Genomic DNA, 16320 nt, shown 5'->3' with positions numbered 1-16320 from the left:
TTTCTTTAGTTTACTACAACTCTGTCTTGTATTGTTCTGGTCATACTAATTCAAATATTCAATTTCATGACTGTATCATGTGTTTCCATAAGTTTACCATAGTACTATCATATGGTTGGGTTAAAAATTAATGGTAAACCCTTAGGCTAGTTTTTACTGTTTTATAGTCTAATCTTACCGTTTTAATTTCTTGACATAACTGCACGACTCGATTCTCACTTTATATATGTGTTAAGATGATCGTTGCAAAAAATCCTGCTCAAACTTTAGTAAAAGACGGGGTTAACTTTGCATTGTTGCGAGAGTTTATATTCTTTGTTGAAGGCAATTGTAGTGACCTGCAATACAAGTACCATTCAATTGAGTTTAGTTATATGTCTTGTGTTTCTGTCTCTGCGCTAGGTTTTCTATTTTTTGCATGTGTAGTGCATCATGACACAAGACATTGTTACGTGTACCATGATGAGCTTTTGTGCAAGACTTCGTGCTGTGTGTATTTTTTACATGGAACATTTGATCAGACTTTGACTTTTTGACTCCTGACCTATACATGTATTCATGATGGGTGTGTCATCATGTTGCAGTGTGTTCCTCGGTATATTACCTTGACCTCAAAATATAATTTTCAATTGACCTTGCTTCTGAATATGTGGCATGTAGATGTATTGTCATAAGATGATGAGTCTATTGGAACGAGAAACACTTCATGTAAGCTTGACCTTTGCCCTCAATGTAAAACTTGTATATTTTGTTTGAATTAAATGGAGAATTAACTGTATAATTGGCACTAGTACCACATCTTCTAAGATATATTAGATACATAAGATATATTGTTAGTTTTGTGTACCACCATGACCTTTGTTTTTTTTACAAGGATCTCTTGACCAGACTATGACTTTTTGACTCTTGACATTTGCATATTGGATGTGTCTGTTGGTATGATTACCTTGACGTCAAGTCAGGAGTCTCTGGTTTTTGTTAGTCTTGTATGTTTTTAATTGTAAGTTTATTTTATAATTTGGAGTTTGAACTGGTATACATTTTGTTAAGGGTCATCCGAAGCCCGCCTCTGGGCGAGGGATTTTCTCGCTTTGCTGAAGATATAAAAAAGAAGATGTGGTATGGTTGCCAATGAAACAACTATCCATAAAAGACCAAAATGACACAGACATTTTAAAACAACTATAGGTCACCGTACGGCCTTCAACAATGAGCAAAGTCCACACCGCATAGTCAGCTATGAGGATTCATAAGTGGCCTTTGACTGCTTTCTGCTCTTTTGACATTGTTACTGTCTCTTTTACACATTCCACATTTCCATTCTCAATTTTTAAGAATGTTTGGTTCAGATGAAACTAAATCCTTTAATTTCCGTGAATATCAAGTAAGAAAATTTACTGCTTCAGTAGCATCTTGTGCTGCCAGTTGTGATAGATAATGCAAAATGTTTCAATCATTTTACCTTAGATTTCATTTCATGGACATGTAGGTATGTAATGTCTGCTTTTACATCATAAAAATTCACACAGAAGGTATACGCATATCAATAAACTGAACTCAATGCTAAGAACCATTGCTAAAGTACACTAAGACAGAGAGCTCAATCTAGTGAAACACTTTGTTAAGTTGGTCACATTTAACTTGAAATATCACTGTCTGTTACAAAACTGCACCGAGGTCCTGAAAAAAAATGTGCAAGTTAAGTCTATTTAAAAAAGAATTCAATGGAAGTAAATAAGCTGATTACTGAAATAAATGTAGAATATGTCTATTAATCACAGATGCCCCTGCTTGTGAAAAAAATTAGTAAACGTCCACATATAGATGCAGGATTCGCGTAATTTTGACCGTTTTGTGACCATAAGCATTGTGAATAAGTTTCAAAACATTTGGCTGAGGCAAATTAAAGTTAAAGAACGGAAACACTAGATTTAGCAGTTTTCCTATCTCAAGGCTCCGGGTTGACATTTGTATCATTGGTACTCGTACCACAACTTTTTACATCTAAAAAATCATGAACAGTGACGCCATCGGGACCCAATATTGAGCTTCATAGATCTGTGTTATGGGGTATTGTGAATTGCGTATAAGGTTCCTAACATTTGATTGAGTCAGACTTATTTAAGAGAAAGGAAACGAAAGAGTCAGCACTTCTTATATTTTTTAATGGGACATGATAACTCTTGAACGGTAAAAGTGACACTTAAAAATTTCAAATTTGATTTTGTGTTGAGGTGGGGATCCCGCTTACATGTTCAACCCCTCCTTATTCGGTATGTATGTGCTTGTGGTAAGTCAGGAGCCTGTAATTCAATGAATGTCGTTTTTTATGTGTTACATACTTGTTTTTCGTTCATTTTTTGTACATAAATTTGTTCGTTTATTTTCTCGTTTGATTATTGTTTTACAATGACATTTCAGTGCCTTTTATTGCTGACTATATGCGATATTGACTTTGCTCATTGTTGAAAGCTGTATATGACCTATAGTTGTTAGTGTTTGTGTCATCTGGTATTTTGTGGAGAGTTCTCATTGGCACTCATGCCACATAAGGGGGAGGGTTGGGATCCCTCTAACATTTTTAACCGCGCCTCATTTTATATGCACGTGCCTATCTCGTTTTTCATTTATTTTTTGTACATGAATTAGACCGTTTGTTTTCTCGTTTGATTTGTTTTACATTGTCATGTAGGTGCTTTAATAGCTGACCTTGCGGTATGAACCTTGCTCATTGTTGAAGACCGTGTGGTGACCTAGGCTACATTTTATAATTGTTAATTTCTGTGTCATTTAGTCTCTTGTGGAGAGTTCTCATTGACACTCATGCACCAGTTTCTTTTATATATTGTGTATAAGTTTTGTAGTATTTGGTTGAGGGAAACTAAAGTAAGAAGTGCGGAACCCGTTTGTATGGGACGTTCGGGACAGACGGACTAGTACGTGTAACTCTTTATGTTCCTAAATCATGGCGCTAACACATAAGTTCTTACTATTGTGCTGGTGATACACATTCCACTAGCACTGTCATTAACACATGTACACATAATTTTTTATTATAAAAATATTCAATCTTAATCTTCATTTCTTTTTTTTTGGTCGAATGATGATATGCATGCCCTTCACAACGACTGAATGAGTATCAAATTTGACAAATTTATTGTACATTATTATATATTTTATTATATTTTATAACTTTTCTTCCAACTAATGAAAGCTTACCAACTTATTGATCATAACTTTCCTTTATATGTCTTTTAACATTCTGTTTTGAACAAAATGATTTCTTACATATACATCTCAAATCTGACATTATTAAAAAGCCATTAAAAAAATTCAGTCGAACTTGATAATAAATGTGCAATCAAATATATATGCAAGTCGTCAACTAGTCAAGTGGCTAGATGCACATATCGTTAGCCATGTAAACAACATGTCCTAATTGGGTGGTTTTAAAACTTCTAGCATAGGCGCCACCCCCCCCCTTTTGGGGGAAAAATTTTGTTGATTATATAGGGAATCATTGAAGCATGAATGGAGCGGGCCCGCCCCCTTAGGAAAAGTTCTGGATCCGCCACTGTCTAGACATATTTACGTAAATCAGGGATTAGTAAAGGAAAAAAAGAAAACAAAATGACTGAATTAAATAAAAGGATGTTCGATGTACTGTACGTATTATACTTCGGTTTGTTTTAAAAATCTATACGATGCTTTATTTTTTATCTAGTTTCCTTATCAAAATAATTAAAATGAGAAGATACATACCTTATAGCTTCCTTTACCGTCGATGCCAAAATGTTTAATGTTATAAAATAATTTTAGCGTCTTTGACCTACTTTACCTTTTTATTCGGAGACTTGCGGTTATCTTCTGTTATGTTCAACGGGAACATTAGAATATTCTAGAATAGAACTCAGATGGAACCAAGAAGTTGGGTTGCCTTAACCAAACAACCCGGATGTTGAACCAGTTACCATGGTTTCGAACCAAACAACCAAGGTTCAGAACCAGAAAACCCAGATGGAACCAAGGTTTAGAACCAGAGTGCCCGGATATAACCTAATTGCATTCCGAATTCTCATGACTTTTTATACCTTCAATGTATTTTCCAAATCATTTATTTATTTAGTATATTTATATATAATTTATATTTATGTTAATAGCGGGTTACATACCATTTGACAGTCTTCGAAGGTCACCTCGATGGTTAATTGGATGGCGACCAGACTGAAACCTTAAGAAATGCTAATTAATACATATTATGGAGTAATAAAATAAAATATTGTCTAGATATAGGAAGATGTGCCAATGAGACAACTCTCCATCCAAATAACAATTTATAAAAGTAAACCATAAATAGGTCAAATTTTATGTACGGCCTTCAACACGGAGCCTTGGCTCACACCGAAGAACAAGCTATAAAGGGCCCCAAAAAAACTAGTGCAAACCCATTCAAACGGGAAAACCAACGGTCTAATCTATATAAAAAAAAACGAGAAACGAGAAACACGTATAAATTTCATAAACAAACGACAACTTCTTTACATCAGATTCCTGACTTAGGACAGGTGCAAACATTTGCAGCGGGATTAAACGTTTAAATGAAACCAATTAAACCTTCTCCTTTTTTCTGAAACAATAGTATAACATCACAACATAGAAAAACACACGATAAAATATCAATTGGAAGGCTTAACTCAATCAAAAAACGCAAATCAACACACCATGAACGAACAAATCAGACTTGCGACACCCGAATGCAAACACACAGTTAACAAAAATTAAATTAAATGCATTGTGAATTGTTTATTTTAGACTTTTTGTAATTTGGATATATTTAAAGTGTTAGAATGTTAAACATCAAATATGAGAATTTAAGTCAAATCGGTAAACATGTATGTGACAGCTAATACTCCTTTAAAGAAATGCTGTGATACGATATTTGTAATATGTGAAAGAGACGCCATGGTAAAACCTGTTAGAATGATAGTCAAATAACGTCGCTTCAGAAACACGGTTACGTCACAAGTATTGGCATAGCAATACTGTGAAAGGGTTCGGAGCCATGAGCAGTGGGGGAAATGGCAACTGGTGGAAACGAGAGAAACGTTCCATCAAAAAGATGTAGCACAGGTTATAAAGATCGTCTTTTACAGAGAAGGTTTCATGAAAGGAGCGTGTCCGCCGACTTGGTTAGAAAGGAAAGCACAAAATCTGTGTGCAACTTGTCTGACACTATACTTAACGGTTTCGAAGTCTTATGGCGCCAGAATTTATTGTGCGATCTTGTTTTAACCTCACAGACCAAAGCTTTCCCGGTTCACAAAATTCTGTTAGTCACGTGTTCGGATTATTTCTATGATTTATTTGTCGAGAGGAAATATTCAACACTGGAAATAGATTTTTCTGATATTAAACCAGACGTTCTTGGTGGAATTCTAGAATGTATGTACACAGGAAAAGTCCATTTAACGGACTGTAATACCGAAAGTGTTTTGTCGGCTGCTTCAAAGCTTGGATTTTTCATAGTAAAAGATGTCTGTGAGGAGTTTCTCGTATCCACCGTCACTCTGAAGAACTGTCTTCGAATGTTAGACATTGGCTTTAAATTTAACTTAAACAACCTATGCGACGCAAGCCTTGAAATCTCAGCTAAAAGTTTTAAATTAATCTCCAGAAGATCGAGATATAAGGAACTACCAGTCGACCAAATAATAGAGCTACTAAAGGTATCCGATAGAAATTTTAATACACTGTTTATATATGAAAACGAAATAAAACAACACGAATACAATGCTTCTGCCCTAGCTGTTGGTACATCACTACGTATTATTATACTGAATATTTTTTAAACCCGAAAAAGGACATTGGTCAACTAGAAATGTATCAAACACGGTTCTATGAAAAAGGAAAGTTCTAAATTCAAGAGCAAAAGATGGTTAAATACACAGCATACTTTAACAGTTCTAATAAGGTTTTGGCATAAAATACCCTTTTCATTTAAAAAAAAAAAAACCCAGTTTGTTTTAAGTTTCAAGATAAAATAAAGAGTTATAAAGTATTAAAAAGAAAAAAATAGTCCTTATGTACATGTAAAAAAAGGCTCATTCTTTGAACACTTTAACTCATGATATCGCTTGATCATGAAATACTAATAATCCTACTGGCTCACAGACGGATCAGCGTTTTCTTGAGAGAGAAAAAAGGGGGAGGGGGTTAAAAAGTCACAAAATTGTATGCATATATATATTTTTGTCGTTTCATGTATTAAAACAGATATTTTACATTTTCTGTTTTAGAGAGATGACTTGGCCGCCGATGATGAGTTAGAAGTGTTTAGATCCATGCTTATGTGGATTGACCATGAACGTGTAGAAAGATTGGAACATGCAGCCAATCTAATGACCGCGATCCGACTTCCTCTTCTCCCAGCTTCTGTTATAGTAGATTCTGTTGAGTCTGTAGAATATCTAATGAATATACCAGAATGTCAAACTCTTGTTAAAGAAGCCCTTCACTATCACTGTATGCCCGCTAGGCAGAGTGTTCTACAGGTTCGTAATTATTGTAACTTACTGGGAAAATGTTCAAACCTTCATGCAACATTTGATCGCCATATAACTTATACTAGTTAGAACGTTGCACATATCTTCGTTTATCACTGTACGCAGTACAATTATTTTTGTTTTCTTTGAAAAAAAACACGAAGACAAAATATTTCTATGGAATCAAATTTTGACATTTAAAGCAATTTATTTTAATCCCAACTTGACTCATATTCCCATGAATTTGATGGCTTGAAGACTTCTTACTTTTGTAATTTCAGGATCCAAATTGTGAAACTTATCATACCCTCCTCTTTTTGATTGTATCTGGGAGTATAAATGCTTCACAAATCTTGTCTCCGCGGTATTTAGATACTTTTCAACCGGTTTGCAATGTTCATTAAATTTCATTAATATTCCAAATACCACCAAGAATAAAAATAACACTTTATCAATTTAAAATTTCACCAGGAACACTAAATACAAAATTTCATCAGGAACACTTAAATCAAAATTTCACCAGGAACACTAAATCCGAAATTTCACCAATCTTGAATGCTAAATCCCAAATATTCAAAAGCCTACAAAGAAGCAAACACGTGAAGAGTTATATTACATAAAGGTGTCTAAAAAATCACCCAAGGTTAACTATGTCTTGGGGAGACAAATACGTATGCTTTGTATTTCCAAAATGACTGTAGCTGTATGTTAAGAGTGTGTACTTTTATAAACATATGAATAATTGACACATAACTAAGTTTATATATATTTGAATCATAAAAATTTTGTTAAGCTAAATTAATCAATGTTGTGGAAACTACTATAAAGAAGAGCAATTAACTCCATTCTTCTTCCTCCTAAAACAATAAAGAACTAAGATTAATAAAACTAATGTTTCAGTCAGCACGAACTTTGCCACGTAAATCTGTTCACCAGCCATGCTTACTGATTTCTGGTGGAGCTCCGAGATTAATGAGGGAATCAGTCAGTGATGAAATCTACAAATACAACTTCTTCGAGGAACGGTGGGAGACAGTCAGTACAATACCAGGACAGCGACACCATCATGCTGGTATGACATTTTTTTTTCATTATCAGCTTAATTTGACAAAATTGAACCATACTGGCTACTAATTGTTCTTATACAAGTAATCTTTCAGTCAGCACGTACTTTGCGACGTAAATTTGTTGAACAGCCATGCTCAAAATTGATAAATCCCTTCTATGAAATTCGTATTCATGTGAACTTTTATTTAACCCTTAACCTAAAGACGAATGTGTTTGGTTATTCAAAGGAAAATAATATTATCACTGAAAACGAAACAAAGGTACCGTAAATTATTAAGCAGCTAGTATGGTTCAATTTTGTGAAATTAAGCTAATAAACATTGATGATGAATTATTCACTTGCAATTTAAAACGTTACACATGATGTTCCTACATGTAAGAAGGGATTTGTCAATTTTAGGCAAAATATGAATCGGTTCTGCCATTCACATGCACCTGATAGCCGGCACATAGATTCTATAATATTACATTAAACAGACCTAGAAAAATCCAATTGCACGAGTTCTATTTATATCTTTATTTATGTTTATATCGCTAATATGGCCATCGGAGGTCTTTGGAGGTCAACTCGATAGTTAATTAGCTGGCGTTAAGACTAAAATACACACGAAACGAAGCTACATAATATCGAGCCCATGCCCTGTAAATTGTTTATTTAAGACTTCTCAAGTTATAATTTGGACAAATGTTTTACATGGTTATAAATCAAATATGAGAATTTGAGTCAAATGAGTGGACATGAATTTGACAGCTAGTGTCCCTTTCTACCTTTTTGTTTATGAGACGCATATCGGTTTTCTTTTTTGAAATATTTATTTTTTATGGTTCGGGCTCTTCAATACCGTTGAAAGCAGGTTGACAATTTGTTCCTGTTTTCGACTATACTTTATCTAGGTCGAACCGCGTAGTTTCTCTTGTATATAAAGTTTTTTAACAAAAAACAGTGATGTGAAAACAAAATGAATATATTGACTGTGAGTGTTATTCAGTAATTTTCTTTTTTTTAGTTGCTGTACTGGGTGGCTTTTTGTATGTTGCGGGTGGAGAAAGAACAAACGATCACAAATCTCCAATAAATAGTGTCTACAGATATGATCCTCGAACTAACACATGGCTTCCGGTAGCCAGTATGAAATACAAACGACAAAGTTTTCAACTGGTGGCTCTGAACGGACTGCTTTATGCTATAGGTAAATATAACGGATTGTTATAAACGGACTGCTTTTTGCTATAGGTGAATCCAACGGCTGGTTATAAACAGACGAAGTTATGCAATAGGTAAATACAACGGGTGGCTCTGAATGGACTGCTTTATGCTAAAGCTAAATAGCACTGGTTGGTATAAACGGACTGCTTTATGTTATAGGTAAATACAACGGGTGGCTCTTGACGGACTGCTTTATGATATAGGTAAATGCAACGGGTAGTTATGAACGTACTGCTATATGCTATAATAAAAGATAAATACAGCGAGTGGCTCTAGACGGACTGATTCATGTTATAGGTAATTACAACGGGTGGTTATGAACGTACTGCTTTATGTTATAGATAAATACAACGGGTGGCTCTAGAAGGACTGCTTTATGCTATAGGTAAAAACAGCGGGTGACTCTGGACGGACTGGACTGCTTTATGCTATACGTTAATACAACGGGTGGCTCTGAACGGACTGATGTATACTATAGGTTAATACAACTGTTGACTCTGAACGCACTGGTTTAATATTATAGGCAAATATATACTCACTGTGTTCTCTAAACTAACTGCTTATGCAATCTCCTCCGTTTAAAACATTGAGTTGGTTATCTCGGTATACTGATCGTTTGAAACATTGAGTTGGTAATCTCGGTTTCTCTAATTTTTGTGCTATTTTCACATTTCCTGACCGGTGCGAGAAAAATATTTCTTCTCACTAGTGAAAAATTTGTTCTCGGCAAATGATTAGTTGGAATTTAATTATGACGTTGAATTTTCTTGTTGTCTTCTGAATTTTCTTATTGTGACGTCATGAAAAAAGGCGACCATGCCTGATGACGTCCCATCACAAGTACACAACTTTCCTCAAATCTATGAAAAGGAAGGATAAAAACCATAAGAGAAACAGATTCCACCACTTTAACTCGTGTATTACAATATTTCTCCACTCTCAACAGTTAAATTTTAATTATTTAAAAAGCTCGGCAAGCCTCGCGCAATAAATAATCAAATTTAACTGTCTCGAGTGGAGAAATATCGTAATACACTTGTTGCTGTTGTCATGTTATACTGAATATACATGAATCGAATGAAAAATTCAGAAAGATTGTCTTTTGATAAGCAATACATTTTATTAACAGATAATCAGGATATAATTATATACCCCCCGCACCCGACACTTTTCTGAGTTACGTTAATGTTATTCAATATCTAATATAAGATTATCTTATTAGTTGATCATTTGAGAGAGTAAAAGGTATACACAAATTTAAAAAAGTTAATAACTGACACGAAGATGAATATAAATACATGTAGGTCACAGTATGATTTCCTATTCAGCGTTTATCATCCTGAACATGCATGAAATATTTGCCACTGGACGTTAAGCAAGCAACCAAAAATCAATCAACCTTTTCAGTGTGACTCAAAAAGATTTTCAAAATCTAACACACGAATATGTTAAATCTGGCTTTTTATTTATGAAAGTCTATATTAAAATTCATCTCAAATATTTGATAATGTTTCTTTATTGTAGCGATAAATTTTAAACAAAACTTCACCTTATTTGTTTCTAAAATTAAAATGCGGGCAAAGAAGGTTTCTTTTACATCTATCATCGATTGAACTTTAAAAAATAAATTTCCAAATCGGCAACAAAACACTATCAGACGAATAAAATTTTGAAGTAAATTATAGATTGTATTTTTATCAAGGAAAATAATGTCCTTATACAGGTCATTATTTTATGTCTTTGAGCATATTTCATTGAAACATGGTATCGTCCGGGTTGATTCTGAAAGAAAATAACTCCATATCAGGTATATAACTTGGTATACTGATCGTTTGAAACATTGAGTTGGTTATCTAGGTATACTGATCGTTTAAAACAGTGAGTTGGTTATCTAGGTATACTGATATTCTTAACACACCCACATAGATAGATACAAATATATTTATATTATTTATGTATTATAATATAATTTTGTCATATATCAAATTTTTGTTGAAATTCTTAAAATTCGAAAATTATGTCTTGTGCTCCGAAAATTAAAATTGAATAGCATGATACTTAACTTACCCAAACATTTTGGGGGAATTGACTCTGCTCATGGTTGAAGTCTGTACGGTGACCTATAGTTGTTAATTTCTGTGTCATTTTGGTATCGTGGAGAGTTGTCTCATTGGCAATCAAACCACATCTTCTTTTTTTTTATATTCCGGTCAATACCTTAAAGGAGCAAAACTAGAGAACACAAAAGTACCGAATCTGAACACAAGAACTCAATCTCATAGCAATGCTGTCTTATGCAATATTATCATTTATAATTTAAAAAAAAACACTATCGGAGGTATTTAATTTAGATGTATCATGTTTAACAGGTGGAAGGATGGACAAGGACGAATCTCTTGATAAAGTTGAAAGATACAACCCAAACACAGATAAATGGGAAGAAGTGGCCCCACTTTGTAGTCCTAAAAGATGTATAGCGGCAGCAGTATTGAATGGGCGTATTTACGTCGTGGGTGGTTCAGGTTTGTGTTATTTTACTCAAATTAAAACTACCAATACTTTTATACAGTTCATGGATGGTCATCACTCATAAAAATGTGTCAAATCGTTATGTTGTTTACAAATGGGTATATATTTTTTAGTTTATGAACCTATATAAGCGATAGCACGTAATCAAATTCAAACATATTTATCAAGAGGCATTTGCAATTGTCTGTGCTATAAATTTTAGTCTTGCCATTATGACCTTCCAGCATTTTGAAAAAGGACAGAAGTTACCGAAGTTTCTTTTTTTTATTTAGAGGAGCGCGGGGCAATACGAGACAGCAGCTGTATCATAGCAAACAAACCTAAAATAATTTGAATTCTATGACTATTGGTTACTGTATGAGACAAACATCTAAATTGTGCATTATTTAAGTTTATAATATATTCCAACAATACAAGTCTGTTTTAGATGTATGTAATTATTATATTGTTACAGGTGATAAGATGGTATCAAGTAAGGTTGAACGGTATCATCCTGCAGAAAACAAATGGCAAACAAGGAAACCGTTGACAATACCAAGATTTTTCTCCCAGTTGGTTCAAGTGAAAGGTTCTCTATTGGTCATTGGTGGTGCCACTATAAATTCTGAAGGTACCATTTCCTGTGTCGAAGCAGTGGAGAAATACTCCCCAACAGCCGACAAGTGGACGTTCGTCTGCGACATGTTAACACCTCGCGCTGAATTCGGATGCTGTATGTTAGATGATGTCATATACGTCGCTGGTGGCTATAACTGGAACAATGGAGAAAGATTGACATCTGTAGAAAGCCTAGATCTTGACACCATGATATGGACATCAGTTACCAATATCAGCCGACCTTTAACTGGAATAGCGTGTAGCACTCTAACTTTATATTTTGATCGTTCCGATAGAGAAACTTTTCTGATGCGAAAATCAAGATCTCCAAGGAGCACAATAACGGATTGAAAGTGCAATTTTCATAAACATAAAAAAAACACGGATATATTTCAAACATGAACATTCTATACAGAGAAAAAAAATAAACAGATCGAACAATGTTCTTATTTGTTTGTTCACATTATCTTGAATAAGCTTATAGATTCCAGGATTTAAACTTTATATTTGCGCCAGACGCGCGTTTCGGCTAAAAAAGACTCATAAAAAATGTTAAAGGCCAAATAAAGTACGAAGTTGAAGACCATTGAGAAACAAAATTCCTAAAAGTTTTGCCAAATACAGTTAATTAGTAGAGTGTTTTCTTATAACTTTAATTGACATCAGAAATGATGGAGATCTGAAACAATAAATCAATGAATTAACAACAATCATAAGGATATTCCTCTATCCCCCCAAAAGTCATTGGTATGTCCATTTGAAATATAACGATGACTGATAAATAGTAGACCTCTCTTTTGATCTAGTGTATTAGTAATCTTAGAGCCATAACGGTTCTTTTCTTTGACGACTGGAATGTCTGATTGGAGTTGAAGCTTCTTTAGGCGGCGAAGAATTCGTTTGTGTCAAATCCAACGGAGTGCTTTGTGAAATGGGCGTTTTCAGACTCTCTGTTGCTGTTGGCACGTTTGGTAGTTCTGAATGATTCAACGCAACATGTCTTCAATGAGCACGTTCTTTTCTGCACAGGGAGCACTAGAGAGCTAGCTTTGTTTTGCCCTTATGAGATGATTCACTTAACGCTGGCTTTATTTGTTTGGCTATTAATTTCAAATCAGTGTCAATTGATATCCTTTCTGGGTATTTGTTCACTGGTTCGTATTTCCGAATAAATTTTATGTTGCGAAGGGTAACTCTACCCGATCCATCAACCCGTATTACATATTGGTCAAATTGTCTCACTTCAATAACTTGTCCTGTTTTGTCCCATTTCACTTCCCGATTCGGACATGGTCGCCAATAGTCAATGGAGGTAGTTGTTTTGTGTGTTCGGAAAGATTTTCGGCTACTTTCATGTGTCTATGCCTCAAAGCCTCCTCGCGTTTCGATAAAGTATCACGCCATGTGTCATGCGGTTTATACCGACCAGGAAGAATTGGGATGAAATCGCGAATTGGGCGTCCAATTACACACATAGCTGGTGATAATTAGGTGTACTGCGATATTGTAGAATTGCTCGTTGTAAAGAATCTGTTTCAAGTTCACCGTTTGGTCCAGTATTAAACGTTTGACTGTTTTATGCCAACTTCGGCTCTGCAATTGCTATGCGGAAAAGCAACCGATGAAAGGCGATGATGCACCCCCATACTTTAAGGAATTGTCTTGTTGTAAAGGCAGTAAATTCTGGTCCTCCGTCTGAAGATAACTCATCGGGTATTCCGTAAATAACAAATGTTCTTCGTAGACAGTCAATTAGACACTATGCACCATTGTGGGCCCTCTCAATGATTGGCCAGTTAGAATATTTGTCTACGACCTATAATGGAAGAAATCAGCGCACAAACATTGGAAAGGATGATCTGGGTACACGGGTGGTGTTGGCGGAGCACATGGTTGTGATGGTGCCATTCGATTGCATTGATAACACTCATAGCGTAGAGTAGTGATATCTGGGGTTATACCAGGCCAAAAGACTGACGACTCTGCTCTTGACATCATTGATGTTACACCTTGGTGTGCTGAGTGGAGTATTGTCAAAACATTTTTGCGTAGTGCAGGAGGAATTACGATGCGATCCTTATATACATGACTGTATACACCATCTACTGTGTAGAGGTCTTCTCGAAATTGGAAGAATTCACAAAGTTCGGTGGGCATTTAAATAAAGCATCTCAATAAGACAAGCACTCGATATGAATATCTCGCTATAGAATGTTGGATACGCAAACGTCAAGTTATTTTCAAAACGAAGCGGTGGTTATTATGCCGATTTGTGCAAGTGGTTATCTCCCCTTAATATTACCAGTCAAAAATAAAAACCCAGAACATTCATAAAAAAAAAAGTTTACTTTACAAAAATTAGAAAGAAACGAAACTCGATTTACAACTATGCTATAATAATATAAAGAAGAGATACTTCTATATTTTCCAGAGAAGGACTAAATATAAAAATTAAAAGACAAAATATTTATAAAAAAAAAATAATTCAGAAATGTGGATAATGGACCTAAATGTAAATCTAAAAAGCTAGCTATATTGAAATAAATTAGATCTGGATGATGAAAAATACTTTGTAATCTTTATAATTGTATATGGGATCATTTCTAGTAGAATTTGTTTTAAACACTTCTGATAATATTTAATGCAAAAAAACATTTTTTATACAATTTAAATAATCTTTCTGAAAATTGATATAATAAAAAGTTCTGATCATTTATATTTTATATTCTATAAAGTGGGACCAAGAGTCACAATAACTTTCTTCAAATTAAGAGAGCCTTTAAACTGAAGCCTATGTTTCTTAGTTGAACAGTAAAAGTACTGCCTAGAAAATATCCTACAGAAAAGGGATAAGTTTTAATATATAAAAAATATTGGCAGAAATTCTGTTAAAAAAATTATGCTTTTAAATTATAAGTGAAAGTGACACAATTTTGAATTTCAGAATCATTATAATTGTAAAATTAAACTATTATATTACTTAGGTCACAGAGGTAGAGGAGATTATTTTAGCTCAAATAACAGAGGAAATTATTCTAACTCAAACAATACAGGGAGAGATGGACCTGGCTTGAACATATATCGGGGTGGATACAGAGGAGACCGTCGTGTTGGACACTAATATTGAACTTTATTGCTTTATCTAATAAAACATTTTACTAATAAGTAAATGTCTAAAGCATTAAGATTTTAAAAATTGTAACAAATTATACATTTATATTTCTAATTTAGTAGATAACTGAGTTAATTTATTAAAAGTTGATATTGTATATTAATTTAGCAAAGAGACACTTATTCATTGTAATTTTTGTTGTTGTTTTTTTTTGTTTTTTGTTTTTAATTGTTTTTGTTGTTCCTTATTATTTTATTTTCAAGTTAATTACATACTCTATTTATTCTAAGTAAAGGGCCCTTTTTAGAGCCAAATTGGTGTAATTTTAAAATATTTATTCAACAGTATTATACTTAGACTCAGTTTAACAACATATATTTTGATACAATACCTAGAAGAAATGATTTAAGTATTCATAACCTGACTTTTTGTGTTTGGAATGTTGGAGGGCTTAATTCAAAAACATATAATAAGCTTCAAGATCAAAACTTTATCAATCAAGTGAACAGTTATGATATAATACTTTTATGTGAAACTCACATTGGCTACAATACATCTATTGATATAGAAGGTTTTAATTATTTTTCTGTATGTAGACCTCAGTTATCAAATCAGTGATTTTATGGGGGACTTGGCATACTTATCAATAACAATATTCGAAAAGGGGTGAACATTTTAGAAAACACTTGCAAGGACTATCAATGGATTATATTAGATAAAGATTTTTTTTAACTTTGCCAAAGATATTTACTTTAGTTTAGCATATATAATACCAAGCACCACTTGTTATCTACATCAAACTGATGATGACATATTAGATTTAATTGAAAGAGATATTATTGATAAATACAAAATGAAAGGAAACATTATACTCTGTTGTGATTTAAATGCCAGGTCATGTGCAGAACCAGATTTTATAGAAAATGATGTATATGATAGTCACACACCATTATGTAATAACTATGAATACGACATTGTACAATTATGATAAGAAAGTAGATACCAGAGGTAAACAATTAACAGAATTTTGTATTTCCACCAATATGAGAATCTTGAATGGAAGAGTGTTTGGTGACTTGCTTGTTAAATTTACTTGCCATAAGCCAGTCGGATCTAGTGTAGTTGATTATGTAGTAGTATCAGAAGGTTTAATGTCAAATATACTAATAGTTTTGAGGTTTCAGATTTTTTACCAACTTTTTCTGATTGTCATTGTAAGCTTTCTTTCAATATAATGGCAACTTATATTTAGAATTCATCAAAAT

The 16320-nt window shown here is 33.7% G+C and overlaps 1 protein-coding gene across 1 annotated transcript; it reads left to right on the top strand.

Moving 5' to 3' along the window:
* The first annotated feature begins 5019 nt into the window (after window positions 1-5019).
* On the top strand, window positions 5020-12436 carry LOC139519327 (kelch-like protein 31). The gene is made up of 6 exons (XM_071311318.1): window positions 5020-5726; window positions 6297-6551; window positions 7443-7614; window positions 8618-8800; window positions 11187-11339; window positions 11801-12436. The coding sequence occupies exons 1-6, from the start codon at window positions 5079-5081 to the stop codon at window positions 12292-12294; spliced, it is 1905 nt and encodes a 634-aa protein (XP_071167419.1). The 5' UTR covers window positions 5020-5078; the 3' UTR covers window positions 12295-12436.
* The last annotated feature ends 3884 nt before the right edge of the window (window positions 12437-16320 follow it).

This window comes from Mytilus edulis, chromosome 4 (assembly GCF_963676685.1).
Source record: "Mytilus edulis chromosome 4, xbMytEdul2.2, whole genome shotgun sequence".
Taxonomy (NCBI): Eukaryota; Metazoa; Mollusca; class Bivalvia; order Mytilida; family Mytilidae; genus Mytilus; species Mytilus edulis.
The sequence above is the reverse complement of the archived record's forward strand: the minus strand, read 5'-3'. Positions and strand labels throughout refer to the sequence as shown.

Excerpts from the sequence above, each read along its gene's own strand:
- LOC139519327 (XM_071311318.1), top strand. The coding sequence starts at position 5,079 with ATGGCAACTGGTGGAAACGAGAGAAACGTTCCATCAAAAAGATGTAGC. Across the intron at positions 8,801-11,186 it reads CGGACTGCTTTATGCTATAG|GTGGAAGGATGGACAAGGAC; the intron begins GTAAATATAACG and ends CATGTTTAACAG. Across the intron at positions 11,340-11,800 it reads TTACGTCGTGGGTGGTTCAG|GTGATAAGATGGTATCAAGT; the intron begins GTTTGTGTTATT and ends ATATTGTTACAG.